At 38.4% G+C, this 19,988-nt stretch overlaps 1 protein-coding gene across 5 annotated transcripts in view; it reads right to left on the reverse strand.

Annotated features, from left to right (window-relative positions):
• The window catches only part of MAST2 (microtubule associated serine/threonine kinase 2), a 402,444-nt gene that overhangs the window by 50,446 nt on the left and 332,010 nt on the right, over positions 1 to 19,988 (reverse strand). For all 5 annotated transcript variants that reach the window (XM_084637854.1, XM_084637856.1, XM_084637855.1 and 2 more), the window contains 2 exons: positions 10,678 to 10,753; positions 8,955 to 9,164 (listed from right to left, as the gene is read on the reverse strand). In XM_084637854.1, the coding sequence (XP_084493980.1) occupies positions 8,955 to 9,164; positions 10,678 to 10,753 (286 nt within the window). The remainder of the gene's footprint in view (positions 1 to 8,954; positions 9,165 to 10,677; positions 10,754 to 19,988) is intronic.

Here is a 19,988-nt window from a genome sequence, read left to right on the forward strand (position 1 = left end):
TGAGCTAATATACTGATACAAACCAAAACAGCAGAGCTGCAGTGCCAAGAACCAATACATTTCACTTATGCATTCATTAAGAAAGCAATTCCAATTTTCAAGTGGGCAACATAAAATCAGCATAATATAATGGTAATAAGGCCCCTTTTTCTTTGTTTCATTTACAGATACACCTGTATATCTCTCATCTTTCTTATCAGAAAATCTGACTAATTGTGTAAATATACAATATTGCCGATTCAACTCATTTTGCCTGGTTAATCATTGCATCAGTTGCACAGTAACTGACTAATCTTTTGTTCTGAACTCTGTTTCTATTCTGTTTCATGAAATCAATACTACGGATCCATATAAGAAGGCTTTTACTTTATTTTCTAATATTCTGACTTCAAACGTTAAGCTTCTTATGAAAGTTACGCCTAAAAAATTCTTTTGAATTCATGCCTACTTCAGGAAGTCTACCTGATAAATCCAATTATTTAAAAAACCAAATACTTCTTGGATAAAAAATGACACTTTATACTTTCATACAAGGGAATTAATTTTATTTGCCATGGTAACATTTTGGTATTTTATAACAAGAACTGGTATTTAAGTGCCTCTAAGTTTTCTGTCTTGCTATATCCACGTCAGCTATGTCTAAATATTTGACTTTTTATATTGTACTTACTCTTTGTTTTATGATGAAGTTTTTATACAATTTGATCCGTCCTTAATATGCAAAATTTTCATTAAAGTTTAATATTTCTTTTTCCTGTGAGTTGAAATTCCAGCTTTTAAAAAAATCTGATTACGCAGGGTTTTGTTTTAAATGTACTTTATCCTTTAGCAAAATCTGTTCTTCGAAAGGAAGAATATTTTAAACTACATACCATCCACACTTCCATTCCTGTCATTCGTTTACCTTCTGCAGACTAATTTCCTTGTTCTGTGATAGGCATTTGAAAGGTTCCCTGATGCTGCTACTGTTTATGCAAATACTATAGATAAACAATGGACTATATTGCATAGACTGTTCCATGCTGCAGCAATGAGTGCAATTTATAATAGTCTTCATTTGTATCTATTATTTTTATATAGTGCTATAAATGTGCATAGCATCTTACAAACTAACCAAAGGTGAGTACCCTGCTCCCAAGAGCTCACCATCTTTTATAGTAACCGATGTCTTAAAGTATTCTCACATGTTAGTAGCTCAGTTCTGTCTCTGAAAGGAATCTCATTGACATGTCTTTGCATTTAATCTGAAATATCCTAAATGTGTTCTTTCACAGTTTGGGGTGCACCAAGGGAGAATGTAAAAGAAAAGGTAGGGAAGAAAGGGATTCATACTCATTCAAAAAGCAATGAAAAAGACGACACAGGAGTGAGAAGAGAAAGTAAAGCAAGAGGAAGAGAGGTGGAAAGAAAGGTGTCTGGTGTTCCCTCAGCTTCTCTCTAACCTCTTTGTCCTCTCCCCCTATTCCCTTTCAGTCCTTTCCCTCCTAAAGATGCATCTTGCTTCAGGTTTATGCCTCAGGTCTTGAAAGGGATAACCTCAAGAAAGAGGTCCTTGGTGACAAGTCATCGGAACCAGCATGCATTCTTGCAAACAGTCAACCTCCAGGCAGTATTGTTATTCTTATTTATTATTTTATTATTGTGCTAGCACCGAGGGAACCAATCTTATCTCACCCTGTTATTCTCCTCATTTCTCCTTTCGGCAACGGGTGAGCTAGAGCCAATTTAAGAAAATCAATTAAAATTAAGAAGAATCGACTTGCCCATCCCACCCCGACCCTGCGGAAGAAGCTAAAGGAGAGGGGGCAGGGGAGCTCCTGACCGTCAATTACTGACCACCACTCTCTCCTCCCAGGGCAGGGTCGACCTCCCCAGATCTGAGGGTGACCTTAAAGGTGGGGAGAGGAAAAGGCCAGTCTCAGTTCATTTCCCCCAGCCCCAAACTTTGACAGTACAAAGGGCTGCTCTACTAGGGAGGAGAAAAGCTGTATGTGGGAGAATTCAAAGCCCAGGTGGGCAGCGTCTAGAGACAGCAAAGCCAGTTATAGTTCTTCCTGCTGCTCCTTGAACTCTGAGGTATTGCGGGGATGTGTGCTTGCCCCAAACGCGATCTCTGCCTGCCAGTTTATCTCTTTGTGGAGACAGGGGCATGGGTGTCTGCTTCCTTTCTCCAAAATGAGGATGGGTTTTTTTGTTTTTTTGCTGGGGGGGAGCAGAGTTTGCCCATTCTTTCTCTCTGCTCTTCTTTTTAGCAAACTACCTCAGAATTATGCAGGTGGGGGATGCTGGATCATGATCCTCATGTCCAGCTGACTGCAGGAACTGGGCTGCCTTTCATTTCCTCCCCAGTGCTGTTGCTAGAAGGGAACCCTAGGAATGTCCTTTCAGATGTTACAGCAAAGGGTAGGTCTTGTTTCCATAAGAGAAAAGAGACTCACAATAGGGCTTTTAAATTCACCATTAAAAAACCCCTCTAAATATAAAAAATAGTCTCATTCAATCAGAGAAGACAGAGATGGAAAGAACCTATTACATCCTCAATCCCTCTCCCTGACAATGCTGGATTGGTCTCCACTGAACATTTTCGAGTGTATTTGTTGGATCTAGACGTAAAAGATCCAACGGATGGAGCTTCTCCACTTTCCTTGGGAGATTATGCTGCATTCCAGATATCCTAGCCCAGCAGCATGCCACCAGAAATAGTACTTTGATGGTCAATGAAGCGATACCCTTTTAAATAGCTTAAACTAGGCCAAGTGAGAGCATACAAGAGGTTTGATATTTGGTTTCAATTATCAACTGGCAATTTTAAAATCAAGACTGGATATTTTTCTAAAAGATCTGCTCTAGGAATTATTTTGGGGAAGGTCTGTGTTCTGTGTTATATGACAGATCAGAGTACATGATCACAATGGTCCCTTCTGGCCTTGGAATCTATGAACTTCCTTGTGACATCTATTGATATCTGACTGAACTCTGAGTGGCATGTTGTTGACATCGCTGCAGAATACCACCATTGCTAAAGAGTTGATAAGCGATGGCATTAATTCCCAAATCCAGTCCACCGTTTGAGTACTACAGGGTCTCTCTTGCCCAGAGAAGTGTAGGATTGATATTTGAGTTTAATGTATCAGACAGCAAAGGTTTCCGTATGCTCACATAGGGTCCTGGTCTATGATTGGCTCTCTTAGTGCTACCACAGTAAAATTAAGAGGAGGAGGAGGAGGAGGAAGTGCTGGCAGTGGTGGTAGTAGTAGCATGTCTTCATGGAGGTTGACTGTTTGAAAGAATACATCCTGGTTACGACGACTTGTCGCCAAGGCCCTCTCTCGAGGTTATCCCTTTCAAGAACTAAGGCATAAACCTGAAGCAAGATGCATCTTTAGGAATAAGAAGTCCCTGATTCAGAAATCACTGCTATTAGGAAGTGAAATAATGCATCCATTGACAAGTTCACCAGCTCTGGGATACCAACAGAACCTCAGCCACTCTGCAGTCATCATGATACAATTCCTTGAGGACCTGGTAATCACAGAATCATAGGACTGGAAGGGATCTTGAAAGGTCATCAGTCCAGTCTAACCTGCTCTTAAAAATCTCCAATGATGGAGATTCCACAACCTCCCTAGGCAATTTATTCGAGTGCTTAACCACCCTGACAGTTAGGAAGTTTTTCCTAATGTCCAACCTAAACCTCCCTTCCTGCAATTTAAGTCCATTACTTCTTGTCCTATCCTCAGAAGTTAAGAACAACATTTTTTTCCTCCCTCTTCCTTGTAACAACCTTTTATGTACTTGAAAACTTTTGTCCCTTCTCAGTCTTCTCTTCTCCAGACTAAACTAACCCAATTTTTTCAGTCTTCCCTCATAGGTCAGGCTTTCTAGACCTTTAATAATTTTGTTGCTCTTTCCTGGACTCCTCCAATTTGTCCCCATCTTTCCTGAAATGTGGCATCCAGAACTAGACACAATACTCCAGTTGAGGCGTAATCAGCACAGAGTAGAACTGAAGAATTTCTTCTCGTGTCCTGCTTACAAAACTCCCATTATACATCCCAGAATTATGTTCGCTTTTCTTGCAACAGTGCTACACTTTTGACTCATATTTAGCTTGTGGTCCACTATGATCCCCAGATCCCTTTCTGCAGTACTCCTTCCTAGGCAGTCATTTCCCATTTTGTATGTGTGCAACTGATTGTTCCTTCCAAAGTGGTGTACTTTGCATTTGTCCCTATTCAATTTCATCCTATTTACTTTGCACTGTTTCTCCAGTTTGTCCAGATCATTTTGAATTTTAATCCTATCCTCCAAAGTACTTGCAACTCCTCCCAGTTTGGTATCATTCGTAAACTTAATAAGTGTACTCTCTATATCATTATCTAAATCACTGATGAAGATATTGAGCAGAATTGGACCCAGAACTGTTCCCAACTCTATACACCCTTCCAGCTTGACTGTGAACCACTAATAACTAGTCTCTGGGAATGATTTTCCAACCAGTTATGCGCCCACCTTATAGTAGCTTCATCTAGCCCAGTGGTTCTCAACCTGCAGCCTATGGGCCGCTTGCGGACCAATCAGCACACAGCTGTGGCCCATGTGACATCCTCAAGGCCGTACAAGTAGTATTTGATGCAGCCCACAATGGTAAATAGGTTGAGAACCACTGATCTAGGCTGTATTTCTTTAGTTTGTTTATGAGGAGGTCATGCTTTATATTTATGAGACAGTATCAAAAGCCTTACTAAAGTTAAGATATACCACATCTATCGCTTCCCCCCATCCACAAGGCTTGTTACTCTGTCAAAGAAAGTGATTAGGTTGGTCTCACATAGAATCATAGACTATCAGGGTTGGAAGGGACCTCAGGAGGTCATCTCATCCAACCCCCTGCTCAAAGCAGAACCAATCCCCAAAGAAATCATCCCAGCCAGGGCTTTGTCAAGCCTGACCTTAAAAACCTCAAAGGAAGGAGGTTCCACCACCTCCCTAGGTAACGCATTCCAGTGCTTCCAGGGTTCTTGACAAATCCCTATTGACTGTTACTTATCTCATTATCTTCTAGGTGTCTCCAAATTGATTGCTTAATGATGTGCTCCATTATCTTTCCAGGTAACGAAGTTACACTGACTCATCTGTAATTCCCTGGGTTGTCCTTATTTCCCTTTTTATAGATTGGCACTATATTTGCCCTTTTCCAGTCCTCTATAATCCTTCCCGCCTTCCATGACTTTTCAAACATAATCACTAATGACTCATATCTCCTGAGTCTGCTCCTTGAGTAGTCTAGGATGTATTTCATCAGGTGACTTGAAGACATCTAACTTGTCTAAGTAATTTTTAAGTTTTTCTTTCCATATTTTAGCCTCTGATCCTACCTCATTTTCACTGGCATTCACTATGTTAGATGTCCAATTGCTACTAACCTTTCTGGTAAAAACTGAAACAAAAAAGTCAATTAGCACTTCTGCCATTTCCACATTTTCTGTTATTGTTTTCCGCCCCGCTCACTGAATAATGAGCCTAACTTTTTCTTGGTCTTCCTCTTGCTTCTAATGTATTTGTAGAATGTTTTCTTGTTACCCTTTATGTCTATAGCTATTTAATCTCGTTTTGTGCCTTGGCCTTTCTAATTTTGTCTCTACATACTTGTGTTTATTTGTCTATATTCAGCCTTTGTAATTTGACCTAGTTTCCACTTTTTGTAGGACTCTTTTTGAGTTTCAGATCACTGAAGATCTCTTGGTTAAGCCACAGTGGTCTTTTGCAATACTTCCTATCTTTCCTACGCATTGGGAGTGTTTGCTCTTGTATCCTTAATGTCTCTCTAAAAAACTGCTAACTCTCTTAAACTGTTTTTCCCCTTAGGCTTGCTTCCCCTGGGATCTTACCTACCTTCTGGAACACCCTGCCTATAAGAGGACAGGTGTGGAAATATATATGACATTATAAAGTTCTGCTCTACTGAGTGTGGTGTCTGCACTTAGCTGTGGATTTACTTACAGCTTAGCTGTGGATTTACCCACCAGAGACATAGCTGAAACTGAAACTGAGTTCCCATTTTCTTGTGTATATCTGTTGCCTGTTAACTCATCTGCCTCATCGCTTAGGTCTTGAGCTATGCGAGTGGTTGATAGATTTTTTTCTACAGAAGTCATCAGTAGGTGAAACTCTTCAGTGAAATCTTTGCTTCTTGTGCCTCCTTGTCAGTTGCTCTAAAGAGCTATGGTTGCATTGTCTAACTGGACCCACACTGAAGTGTTGCTTAGCTTGCACTGGAAGCTTGAGCTGCTCACATTTCTAGTCTAGTCTAATTTTCACATTTCCTTTTAAAGACCATCACTCCTGGACAACTTCTTTGGTGAGATACAACCCCTCCATTCCTACAGACTGGAATCTCTGGTCAGCTTTTTCCACTGTGGGTTATCAGGTCTTGTCATTCTGACACCACCTGAGGGGCAGCCTGACAGAGGGATATAGCAACAAAAGTTTCTGTAAGTCCACCAATTCTAGACTCATTCAGATGCACATTTCAAGTTGCAGTGGGGGAAGTTTAGATTGGATATTAGGAAAAACTTTTTCACTAAGAGGGTGGTGAAACACTGGAATGCGTTACCTAGGGAGGTGGTAGAATCTCCTTCCTTAGAGGTTTTTAAGGTCAGGCTTCACAAAGCCCTGGCTGGGATGATTTAACTGGGAATTGGTCCTGCTTCGAGCAGGGGGTTGGACTAGATCACCTTCTGGGGTCCCTTCCAACCCTGATATTCTATGATTCTATGATTCTATGAAGGGCTAAAGAGCTCATGTGGAAGTGTGCTCATCTGATCATATCCAGGGCTCTGTGTGATGGAGCCAATAGCTTGCAAACAATATGACACCAAGACTAGCTGTGATTGTAGTAAAGCCTGTATTTGCTATTGAAATTTGGGACACTTGCCCTGGACCATAAAGACACATCCTACTTTTGTGCTGAACTAAACTTCCAAACACACAAGCATCTCAGATGGTGTCTGGGAACTCTTTTAATGACAATCCAGCCACATAGCTCTAGGAAGGAGAACTCACTGGCAATGGCATTCCTGGACAGTATTTAATAACTAGTCTTCATGTCACTTTCCTGAATGCTACAAATTCACTTACCAATAAATAATTAACACACTCCTCTGCTTTGCTACATCCTCAGGAAAAAAAAAAAAAAAAAGGTTAACTGTTGTTACTTGCAAATGTCACACGGTTATCTCTGAGGGCTTTACCACCAATGCACCTCCTAGTAATTAATGCATACCCTTAAGAGAAGGAACATTAACTGAAAAAAGTATGAGTTAGACTAAATTGTGTAAGCAAAATACAAGATAAACAACACGATATTTAAGATCATTATAAAAATCAACATACCACTGAAATGTTATATTCATAGTAGTTAGTTTTAACATAAATAAGTGACATTTTAAAAAACCTCACAGATACCATCACCAGGCATCCCCTTAGACTCTTGTGTTGTCAGAATTCTCCTCTTTGTAATGGAAGATCTTTATGAAGACAAACTTAAGTTTTCTCTCCCAAGTAATTACAACACATATCAAGAGGAGCTCTGTCTTCAAAAGGAGGTTGCTAATATGAGTAAGGGTTCCTAGTATTTTGCACAGCTTTTTAATCTTGAAAAAAAAAAAAAAAGAAAAAATGAGGAGTACTTGTGGCACCTTAGAGATTAACAAATTTATGGGTGCATCCGATGAAGTGGGTTTTAGCCCACGAAAGCTTATGCCCAAATAAATTTGTTAGTCTCTAAGGTGCCACAAGTCCTCCTCTTTTTTTTGTTTTTTTTTTCCCCGCTGATACAGACTAACATGGCTACCACTCTGAAACCTTTTTAATCTTGATCACCATTTTCTCATGTATAGTTCTATTACCTGGAAAGAATGGCAACGGTATACAAATTGCTAGAATTCACACCATGGGATCTGCAAACTGCTAAGGGAAATATCTATACAGCTCCACAGAACATATACAAAACCCAACAGAGAATGAACTAATTGTATTTCAACTAACTTAGCTCATCTCTCCCTTCCTTACATCACTCAGCAGCACCTGTGATCTTCCAAGATATGGAGACTATAGGCATCACTACCTCCACAATATTCCAGCTCAACTGCTCCCTAACCAAGAAGCAAGAGTTAGTAAGTTGTTCCCAAGCCAAAACCTACACTATGGTAACAAATAGACCTATCGACAAACCCATCATGACAGCTATGCCATATTCTTTTGATCCTTATAATTTGTTCTCTCCATCAAAATGCATCAGCAAAATTCCAGTCCAGCTTACATAGAGGTAAAACAGGCATTTGCACTGACATACAAACATTAACTTCTAGGGATAGTTTTATCAAATATTTCTCTTATTTGATAGGAAACAGCGATTTTGTTTGAATAGTTGAAGTGCAATAAACATTTATTAAAGTTTGCATCATCCTGTGTTTTTGTTAATACTTTAAATGCTACAAAATACACTGCAGAATTAAAAAAACAAATGAATAAAGTTCAACTTTAGAAAATCCTTTATGAAAAAAATATTTATAGCAACACTATAAACTATGATGTTTTTATTCCTTCAAGGTATTATCCTCATTAATAAGTCATCCAGATTCTTAAAGTACATGAAAGTAAAGCAATTTCTTTTACCTGGTTGAGCCCAATTTTCACTAAAGGGAGAAGTCTCCGTCAACTCATTCATGTACATTTCTTGATTTTTGTAAAATTGGAGTACAGGGATCAAATGATTTGCCCAAATATACATGGTACATCAGTGGCATACTCTAATGTTAACACTGGTCTCCTAACTCTGCACCTGGTGTCCTACCCATTGAAACATACTTGCTCTCCCAAAATTCAAGGTTTTATTTATTGTTAAAGATTTAATCAAAGCAACATATTATATATTTTCTGAGCACGCTTACATCCTGTAGGAGTTTCTCCAAGTTCTCCTGCAGCTCATAAAAGTACCGGGAAGTAATAAGTCCTTCACGTGATTTATCCAGGCAGTCTCTGGACAGCTCAATAACCTGATGATAAATGAAGCTTAGGACCCCATCTGCTAATTGCAGCACTTTCTCTGGAGCATTAGAAGCAATAAACTCAGCCAGCCGTTCCTCCATCTGTGCTGTGGCCTAAAAGCAAAGAATAAAAAGAAGACTTAAACTTATTCAAATTTTGCTATCCTGACATGTAAATGTGAAGAGACAGGATGCTAACTGATGTACTTTTTCATTGCCAAAAAGTATGACTGTTCAAGGAAACTCAGTTATATTAGAATTCACAGAAAAAAATACTACAAACTAAGCTTTCTGGTTGTAATGACATGTAAATTAACTTAAACATAATTAGAATCATGTAGTAAAAAATCCAAGTTTTTGAAAGTCAGAACATTCAGTGTTAAGGATCCATAAAAACCTCAACTCTGATTCTGTATCCCTGTGCTGTGCTTAAAGAATGGGAATCCTAATATTAAATTTATTACACAGTTTTAGAAACTTTTCATATCATTGACTAAAAATTAAAATGGCAATTAAAGCACCAAATGTCAGAGACACCCATAATGTGACAGTGTTTACAATTAAAAAAATTATCCACCAATGATAGCTGTAGGATAGGCAAGATACCGGTGTTTTTATTTTTACCATTATGTGCATGTAAGTCCTGTCTTTGCTGCAGCATCTATCATTGGGGCAGCTGCAATAGCAGAGACTTGAAGGTCCCAAGTTTCCTAGACTCCACACAGCTCATAACAACTGCTCCACTCATCTCAATGAGGTGTTAACTTTGAAATCAGATTATGCAAATTTAAGTTTAACCATTGTTAAACTATTTCACTGCTGATCATTTTAATATTCAAGTAATGTGATTATCTCAAAATCTAAACTACCTTCCACTGCTTTCCACATGCCAAAAGGCCCAATTGTCACCTACACAACAGCCCAAACCTCCGGTTTATCCTGTGAAGTTTCCAAAATACAATTCTGCATTTTCAATATAAAATTCTGTAACATATTAAAAATGAGAAAGTTTTTATCACTGTAAAATAAACAGAATTAAATTATAGAGGGAGTACTGAGGATTGTATTATTTATTTTCACATATAATTAATTTTTAAAATGTATTTGAAACTGCTGCAGAGTTTCCAGCTTCCAGCACTGGAGTGTCACAGAATGCAAGGGTCTTGAAGAATAATTTAGGTCAAGACTGTTGCAGAGTACACAGGGACCCTGACCATAATCAACTGCGATGTAACAAAACAAAGGTGATTACTTTAAATCAGGATTAAGCAGTGGGAGCAAGAGCTCTTAGCAAAAAAGTTCCTATCTTCATGCACATTCCTTTTTATTATAAATAGGGAAAGGGAAGAGGAATTCAGGAAATAGGAAACATACATAGCAATCACGAACCAGGATGCTTTTTAAAGTTTTCCATCAGCCGTCCTCAACATAAATTCTGTTTTCTCAATTGTGAGATTAAAGTGAAAAACAGAGGATGAGCATGTCTGCAAAGTCTGAACAAACTACACTGCTTAGAAACTATATATAAGCAACTGGATCTCTCTTAAGTAAGTGCTTATGAATTGATTTCTAAATGGTGTTGCTTAATACTTTCACTGAATAAATTGTTCAATACATTGGTCCTTACCTTCGGAAACCTTTCTTTGTACACATGATTCATCATTACTATTTCACTGTCAAAGGAAATCGGGGAACGACCAGGACTGAAGAGAAAAAAATATATTCATAATTCATAAGCTTTACATAGATGGTAAAAAAAACCCCAAACAGCCATTGTCAGTGTGCTGCTCAGATCAGATATGGCTATCATGGCCTTATCTTCCCTACAAAAAAAAGGAATGGTCTTAACTCAGGTTAAAATCCTCCTGAAGAGAAGGCAATTTGTAGTTTTCACAAGAGTTAGTAGGTCGAAAACTACGAACTGCCTTGTCTTCACTAGAAGTTTAACATCAATTAAAAATACAAATTCTTTTCAAAGTGAAGACATCATCAAATATATTGACATTTAAAACTTATGCATAGGTTTATAAATCCAGTTTTAACTGTTGTACTGTTCCCAGTGGTGTGGTCCTCCATATTTCCCACATTACCACACATTTTCATTTAGCCTTCCCTGGCAACATTCAGAGACCCTGAAGGAGGAGAGCTCAGTTCCCTCCAGAGTCTGTAATGTTAAAAGGGGACACTGTAAAGTGAAGCAAGACACTAGGAGTTACAACGTTATTCACACCAAATTATATATTTATTTTTATTAACACCACTCAGTGCACACATTACACAATAATATGTATTACACTTTCACAAGTTAGCAAGCTTCTTGAAGACACTGGAAAACAGGACACTAAATCCAGACGGAAGCTAAGTCTGTATTACAGCTTGGTTACATTCAAAAGATTAGTTGCATCTCATTTCATCACATCTGATGTTGGTGTGTAATGCTGTGACTCATTCCATGGTTAAGAAGAGCCAAAGGCTGAATGAGGTAATGCAGATACAAATTAATTACACACTCAGTTACCTGATTGCCTGCAGCATGCTACGGCTTCATTTTTCTGGTTTCACTGTTTTTATTTTCAAAATAAACTGTGACTTCCATTATAAAACATTACATGGTTATTTGTTTTTATGATTTTAAGAGTATACATCTTGTTAAATAGATATTCTCTATGTTAAAAGATACAATTATTTCTCTCCTAAATCAACTCAAACAGATCATTTAAATGTTTCTTATGATGGGTGAAATGTGTCTCTCTGAAAGGAACAAATATATCTGAAACCCTGCATTTTTTAGAGCTACTACTCTGTAGCAAAGCTATTTAAAGGCAAAAACATTGTCCTGGGAACAGCATGTTTTCAATGCAACATAGGAAATGTTACTTTCTTAATTCATGGAAGGAAGCAAGAACAATCTCTTACTTTTGAGACACTTCCATCAAAGTGTCATGAATTACATTGTGTCCTGCTTTTATTAAGGTATGACACTTGTTACTGAGTAAATGTACTTCAGTCCAAATCAATTGCCAGAGAACAGTTATTTTAGAGAGGAAAATAAAAACAGATTGGGACATTCTACAGTTAATCAGTCAAAGCAGAATATTTCCTTTGAAATTCTTCCTGAAGACAATATGCTTATTAATATGAATGCCGAATATCTTAGAGAAATTTTATTTCAAATGATGAAATATACACCGATTGAGATATATAAATGTGTGAACTGTAATAAAGTGAAGTTTAATTACATTTAAATGTAAAGAGCTATTAACACCATAGAAAGAACTTTTAAAAATATAAAGAGAATTTAGGAGCAAGTTAAAACAAACATAAGGAAGTGCTTTTTCACACAACACACAGTCAACCCATGCAACTCATGACCAGGAGATGTTGTAAAGCCCAAAAATATAACTGGGTGCAAAAAAGAATTAGATAAGTTCATGAAGGATAGGGCCATCAATGGCTATTAGCCAAGATGGTCAGGGACGCAACCCCATACTCTGGATGTCCCTAAATTTCCGACTGCCAGAAGCTGGGACTGGACAACAGGGAATGGATCACCCTAAATTCTCTCTGAAGCATCTGGTATGGCAACTATTGGAAGACAGGATACTGGGCTAGATGAACCAATGGTCTGACCCAGTATGGCCATTCTTATGTTCTTAAGTTCCTCTATATGTCTCATTTTCTATATTTATTCTTCCATCTCATTACAAAACATGTTTGAGTCAAAATACGACATTTATTTCTTACACTTCATCTATACCTGATTCTGTTCCCCACTTGAAATCATCATCCTTTCTTCATGGCTTCAGTGGGGCATAAGCCACAGGAATATGGTTGAGTCTTTGGCCATGATCCTAAAAACACTTGTGCGCATGCTTACCTTCACTGCTACAAGTAGCACATTAAAATCCAATTAAGCAAATGTGTTGATTCTCAGGTTCAAGATGTAAGAGTTTGCAGGATCAGGGCCATAAGAACAAAAATCCTGTTTTTTTCTCCAAGATGCCTTTAATAATATAAAAAGAGGGATAGAAATATAGAAAAAACATGCTGTGTAGACAAAAATGTCACTGAATATTATTCAGTGTTTTCCTTGAGAGCCCCTTGGTTATGTTCTTGACAATTCTGAAATACACAGTGAGTCCCCATCTTCCTTCTGCAAAAGCTTTCTATTTTACCAAAAAAGAAAACTCCTCCCCTCAACCCCTCTTAATTCTCACTTTCTTGTGCACTGGTAGCTTCCCTGCCCCACACACCTCCATCCCTTCCCCCCGTCCTCCGGCCCAGCTGCTGATGAATTCCCCTCTCTCTATCCAGAATGACAGAGCACACAAAAGGCAGCGATAAACTCTGATCAACTTCCAAATTACCATTGAAAACAAATCCTCCCAATATAACATGTCAAATTAAATGTCTAATTCACTATGGCAAGATTGTGATGTAATATATTGCACTATAGCATTTTATGTTGAGCTTTAGTCTGGGAAACTACAGAAGTAATTACGTAGATAACTGACTAACCAAAGGCTATCAGGCAGACAAAACAGGTTATTTTATAACACCTTGGAGACAGATTACCAAGCAAAAAGAAAAACCAGAACCATTCAGCTAACTGAATCCAGCGTGGGGGAATTGTAAAGGAATTTTAATATCGTGAATAAAGTTAGTTCTGATATCTTTATTGACATGGCATCTATTTGAGATACAGCAGCTTTAGTCAAATATACTGTATAATATAATTTCACATTCAATATTAGAAAGCCAAGCTTCACAAGGTAATGCATTATTTTCTTTCAAAGTGGTGAAACTTCGTGTGCATGCATAACATTTTAATATAGAAGGGTAGGAGGTTCTTCTCTCTGTGTTCTGTGAGGGTCAATGGGGGGTGATTTGTTTATTGTCTGTGAGTTTTCCATTTCAGCAGAGCAGACATTAGGAGAATAATATCTGTCCCTTTAAGGTCACTAGCAGAATGAAAAACTACCTCAGTTTCACTTCCCCCTTTGTGAAATTACGTTCCAACAGACCTTAAGTGGCACATCTCGCCAACACAGGTATCTGGATTTCTGCCTTTCAAAATACATATTCGTGAATCTGTATAAATTGAAAAATGGCAAATATGCAGCTATTCCCGGGAGTGACACTTCTATTGATAAATGAAGCCTTAGAAACCTGTGGTGCAGAAGGGACTAAATGAAAGCGAAATATTTCCTAATATGTCATTTTTCTCTCAGTTTGACAGCTGCATTTATTAGAAAAATGCAGAGGAGTTCAAACCTATGATCTTTTCTGTCTCACCCCTTTCAGAGAGAGAAGATCTAATGAGGATGTATGCATAACACCACCTTTCTATACTCAGTTTGCTCAGGAAACCATTAAAAACATATGCCTTAATCTTTTGTCATTGATACTAAAAAGAATTTTAACAGGAACAAAGAGAATGTTATAAATCCACAGAGACATATGTGCATAAAATAAAAATACTTGAGGCCTGATCCTGTTTCCTGTGAAGTCAATAACTAAGTAATATTTCAATAGGAGCAGGATCGGTCCCCTAAATTGTGAATTTTACCAACATACAAGATTATATGAAAGAACATTATCTAGAGAATTCACATACCACTTACACGTTCAAACTCACAGAAAGCACGATGTGCAGTGTTAAAGAGACACAACAGAGACACTGGATACAAGTGCCTTGAGTAGCATTTGACAGACCTATTGTGTATAGCTGTTGGAAGCCATGTCATATTTCAAACTTAATACTACATCATTCTTTGTTTCTGTGCCTTTGTTGTGGATGATCAAATACACACACTGCAAAAAACAAAAACAGGGCAGAGAAAGAAGACAGAATACTAAGCTAAGACCACGACTAGGTAATGTTTTAGAGGATGTGGGAGTATATTGCAAGGAAAAAAGTACAGAAAATTAAATGTGAAATTTAAGATTTACTCGTGAATATTTATTCAAGAATCACTTGCTGCCTAATCACAACCATGCAGCTGGTAAATTCTGTTCCAGTTTGAACGGACAATTGCTGTGATACCACTGAGTAAGGAAATTCTGAGGCAAAGTGGTATACCTGGAGTGCCCCAGTGCAAGTTAGAATAAAAAACAACTTTTCTAGATTACAGCTATTTCACAGCAATACTCCTGTTGCCAAAGTTCTGGGAACAAACAGGACGGCTGGCCCGAATCTGTGCATGCAGAGTTTTTTGCAGAATGCTTTGCAAGCCCATTTCTGAGTTTGCCATAAGCATAATCTTATTTATATGAAATCTGGCATGTTACTTTTTTTTGTTTATTGTATTTCATAGAATCATAGAATCATAGAATATCAGGGTTGGAAGGGACCCCAGAAGGTCATCTAGTCCAACCCCCTGCTCAAAGCAGGACCAATTCCCAGTTAAATCATCCCAGCCAGGGCTTTGTCAAGCCTGACCTTAAAAACCTCTAAGGAAGGAGATTCTGAATTTATTTTACATAAGCCCCATATTATTTTTAGTCCATGGATGAAAATTATTTGCAGCTGGTTTTAGATTGTGGCATACAATTCAGACTAACGTTTTGTTGCCCTGCTATTTGTTTCTTATGAACATGCAATATGATTTAATATATTACTTCTAACAAGTCAAGATTGTTAGCAGAGAAAATAACTGATTCTAACACAAATTTCTGGGGAAACAAGAATTAGTTTTCTCCAAAAGATTTGTACTAGGACAGAAACCAGACCTCTTTAATATATTAGAATTATTTGAGCATGTTAACAAAATTTTGGAAAAAGGGGAACCAGTCAACAAAAATTTATCTGAACTTTCCAAAAGCCCTTGACAAAGTCACAAGTGACTTATGAAAACTAAGTAGTCTCACGGGGAGAGGTAATGGTTAGATTAGACAGAAAGTAGAGTAAGAATAAGTGGTCAACTTTCAACATGGCAAAACGTTAACAGTGGTGTGGCCATAGGATCAGTAATTCTTAATATATTTATTAATCATCTAGAAACGGGGAACAACAGTGAAGTGGAAAAGTTTACAGATTAGACAGTTATTTAGGTAGTCGAGACTGGAGAGGACTGAAAAACTTTAGAGCGATCTAAATAAACAAGGTGAATGGCTAGCAGAATGGCAGATAAATATTGACAAACACAAGGTAATGTCCATTGGATGGAATCATTTGAACTACTAAAACTACTAAATTAACTGTAACAACTCGGGAAAAAGACTTGGCATTTGTGGTCAGATCAAAGAAAATCTCTGCTCAACATGCAGCACACCAGTCAAGAAAGGAAACAAAATGTTAGGATACATAAAGAACAGGATGAAAAAATACTAAAAATAAAATGAATCAATTGAACATCGTCTTCTGGAGAAGTGTGTTCAATTTTGGTCAACTTATCTTAGAAAGGATAGAGCAGAAATAGAAATTGCTTAGACAAAAGCAATACAAATTATTAAAAGTATGGGAAGACTTTCCATACGAAGAAAGATTGAAAGATTCAAATTGCTTTGCTTAGACAGAAGGCATGCTAGAGGTAAAATAATGAACGGTATGGAGGGCAAATAGGAACACCCGATTTTACCTTTTCTCATAATAGGAGATCCAGGGGATGGTCAGTGAAATTGAAAGGCAACACATTTTAAATTTTTTTTAAATGTTCCCTTTTTATCAAATACAATGCATGATTAACCTATGGAACTCACTGCCATGAAATATCACCAAGGCCAAGAATTTAAAAGGGTTCAAAAAAGTTTAGCCCTATCTATATAAACTTCCAAAGTTACTTTCAATATGATAAAACGATTCATAAGGGATATAAACATGGGTGCCTTTGAAGATGCTGGAGAGAAGACTGGTACCAGGAAAGCTCACATCTCCAAAGGGGTACCTCTGGTGTCAGGAGAAGCACTGATGTCAACATTATTGCCAGTGTCGAAGGTGGTGCCATGCAGGTTTTGGTGGCATCAAGCAAAGCCTTCACTGACTCCTGAATTCAAGGCCACCTTAACAGGAGAAGGGGTCCCTGAATAAGGTCTTCCCAGGCAGATGAAGCTTTTGGTGAAGTAAGCTGACTAGGTTCTCTGGAGCAAGTCAGTGAAGCTTACGTGGTCTGTTCCCAGGGGATCCTGTGCTCAAGATGTTTTGGCTCAATACCAGTGATGAATATTACTGCACAGAGTCAAGAAGCACAAGCACAGCCAAAAGCTTTCAGGGAGGTGTCCCAGTCAAGAGAGGGGAACTGGATGATGTTGGATGAAGGTGCACTGGTAAGGTATCTAGCCTCAAGTTGAGGAGAGGTGCATGTAAAGGGAGCATTGAGGTTGGTAAGTTGTCTCCAATGATGGCATGCATTGTTGGAGGAGAAGGGGAACGATGCCTCCTCTTCTTTTTCTTCTTAGACTCCCATTGCAAATCAGAAAGCTTTCTCTTCCCTGGAACAGGGTCACAAGGAGATCAGGAAGTTTGTCTCTCCCTCATGGTATCAACTGACTGCACTGAGGGGGTTTTCAATGCCAATGTAAACCATGGAGGTGGAGCAGTCTGTTTTCATGGAGTCTGTGGTGCACTGTGGGAAGCTCAGTTCCAAAAGATATTTCTCTGAGGGAGACTGATTTCATGCCAAAATGAGGTGACAGAATGCATCTGAGTTCTCTTTATAGAAGACCTCAGTAAAGAAATAGGTCTTGAAACTACCAAAGGAGTGTTAGGATGGTCTAGATGAATGCTGACGGAAGCCAAGTGCTCCTGCGATCTTGTCTGTCGTTCCACATCCAAGGAGTGACTGCATGGCAAATTGTGTACTGAGACACTACATGAGCCACTTGCAGGCAAACGTGTGTTTGAGCAGGATGCTCAGTTTCTGAACCCCTTACAATGTTTGAAACCGGATATAGCCTGCGGGATAATCCAAGACAAGTGGCCCCAACTATCTAATTATAACTAACAATAAGATGATGACAGGATAACCAGATCATGGACACAGGAGAGTTCCATTTAGCTCTCTCTGATGGCAGTGAAGGAACTGAGGTGGTGGGAGGGTGCACAACCTCATGGATGGAGCTAATGACACCATCCTAGTGTGAGAGCGTTCCTTCACCACCCTGTGGATCCAGCTTTTTTATACAGTTTCACAGCTTGATGTTAGAAGCGTTAGCTTCCAAAAGTGGAAATGCATAGAAGCAACTCTCAGAGAAGAACACCACAGCACCGGGAAACCTAAACATGTTAATTCTTCCATTCATATCAATGAAGCTTAAATTTTACCCTTAAAACATAATTAAAAATTAGTTATCATACACATACTGTAGGTTTTGTTTTCAAATGTTAATGTGTCAGTCATATTAATATAAACTTTTTTATATTAATTAAGACAGTGCGTCTGACAAATTGTGTGAATCAGCTTTTTCTAAAGGTGATCCTATAAGGCCTCCGGGCCCATTAAAAGCCTCTTAAGATAAGAAGTTTGAGGTGAGTTTCTGGTTAATGTTTGACAAACTCCAACAGCTTTTTTGTTTTCTAATCAAGTAGTAAAAACTGGACATTATAAAATCTCACCAAAAGAGCTAGCTTTGAGGAGCAACTGTGTGGGCTCCGCCAGAAGCAAAAAAGTCAATAAGGACCAAACAGAATGTAAGCAGAAGCATAATCATCATGAATATGCCAATCTTGCACCGCCCCTCCCTTTTTTTTTTTGGTAAGGGGCTATCCTTTATCAAGTATCTCCTTTCATCCCCCCCACCCCCCACCCCGTCCCAAATGTTGCTATCCAGGGCACCCAATTTGAAGGGATCTTGCTCTGAGATGACAAGGCCTAGAATAGACTGCTGTTTGATAGGCCGGAGCGGTCACTGAGGAGCGATGCCCAGCATTCCCTCCACATAGCTCCTAGCCTTCGCCAGCCAAGGGATGAGTCATCAGGCCCAGGAATCTAAAATTTTTTAAATTTAGCTGTTATTGTAAATTTTGGTATCCTAACTGAACTGATAACTCTCATATTGAGAGTTACTGAAGAAAACAGACATTGTATTTCAATGGGTCTTACAGTTCATGGAACACTACAATATTAATATAATCCTGCCACTGTTTAAACCTTAAGGCTCATAAATGTGATAGAGCACACTTCCCTGATCCTTTGATTCCTGAAATTATGTTCCCAATGTGTTAATAAACCATGTTAACAGCAGAACACAAATTTAGGGCCTTCTTTTCCATTTTTACAACAGTCTTACATTTGCAATGATGTTCCACGCATCATTATCCCAGCAGTAATAAGTCTATGTTAGAAAGGGACGTCAACTACTTTTGTAAATGTATTTTTGCTACCTACAGTAGCTTTCCTATCTATAATGAATTAAACACTACAAGTACATTAATTAGCAACAGCCAATATTAAGGAAGGCAGCAATAATAATTATATGGGATTACACTAGTTGGAAAGATTTGAACAATTTAGTACGAATCATGTAACTAGTCTCTCATCACATGGCGATTTATAGAGGACAATGGCTAAACGTGTAACTACTTACTTCACTTACATGCTCTTCTAGATTGCTACGTAATTACACTTAAGTTGATCCAAACAATTACCATGTAACCTGCACCGTGGTTTAGAACATACAGTAATCAACTTAACCCTGCAATAATGTAATATTTACAATGTATTTAAGTGGTCAACAGTTATTGGCCCAGAGTCACCTCAAGCCTACTCTGATTTCTGAAAACGTAAGATCCAGCACAGATCCCTGGCTGAGTGCACTGATTCAGTGTCTCCATCTGGCAGAGCTCCTATGGATCCTATGTGATAATTCAAGCTGTTCCTCCATCCTCTGGTGAGAATCACAAAGGGACGCAGCAGCAGAAAAATGTCCTTCTGCGAGTGCTTTTTGTGGCACAGAGGGCCCTGCTGTGTAATTTACACATCTCTGTGCTAGCTTTAATGA

The sequence above is a fragment of the Lepidochelys olivacea genome, assembly GCF_965140295.1.
Source record: "Lepidochelys olivacea isolate rLepOli2 genome assembly, chromosome: 8".
Classification (NCBI taxonomy): domain Eukaryota; kingdom Metazoa; phylum Chordata; order Testudines; family Cheloniidae; genus Lepidochelys; species Lepidochelys olivacea.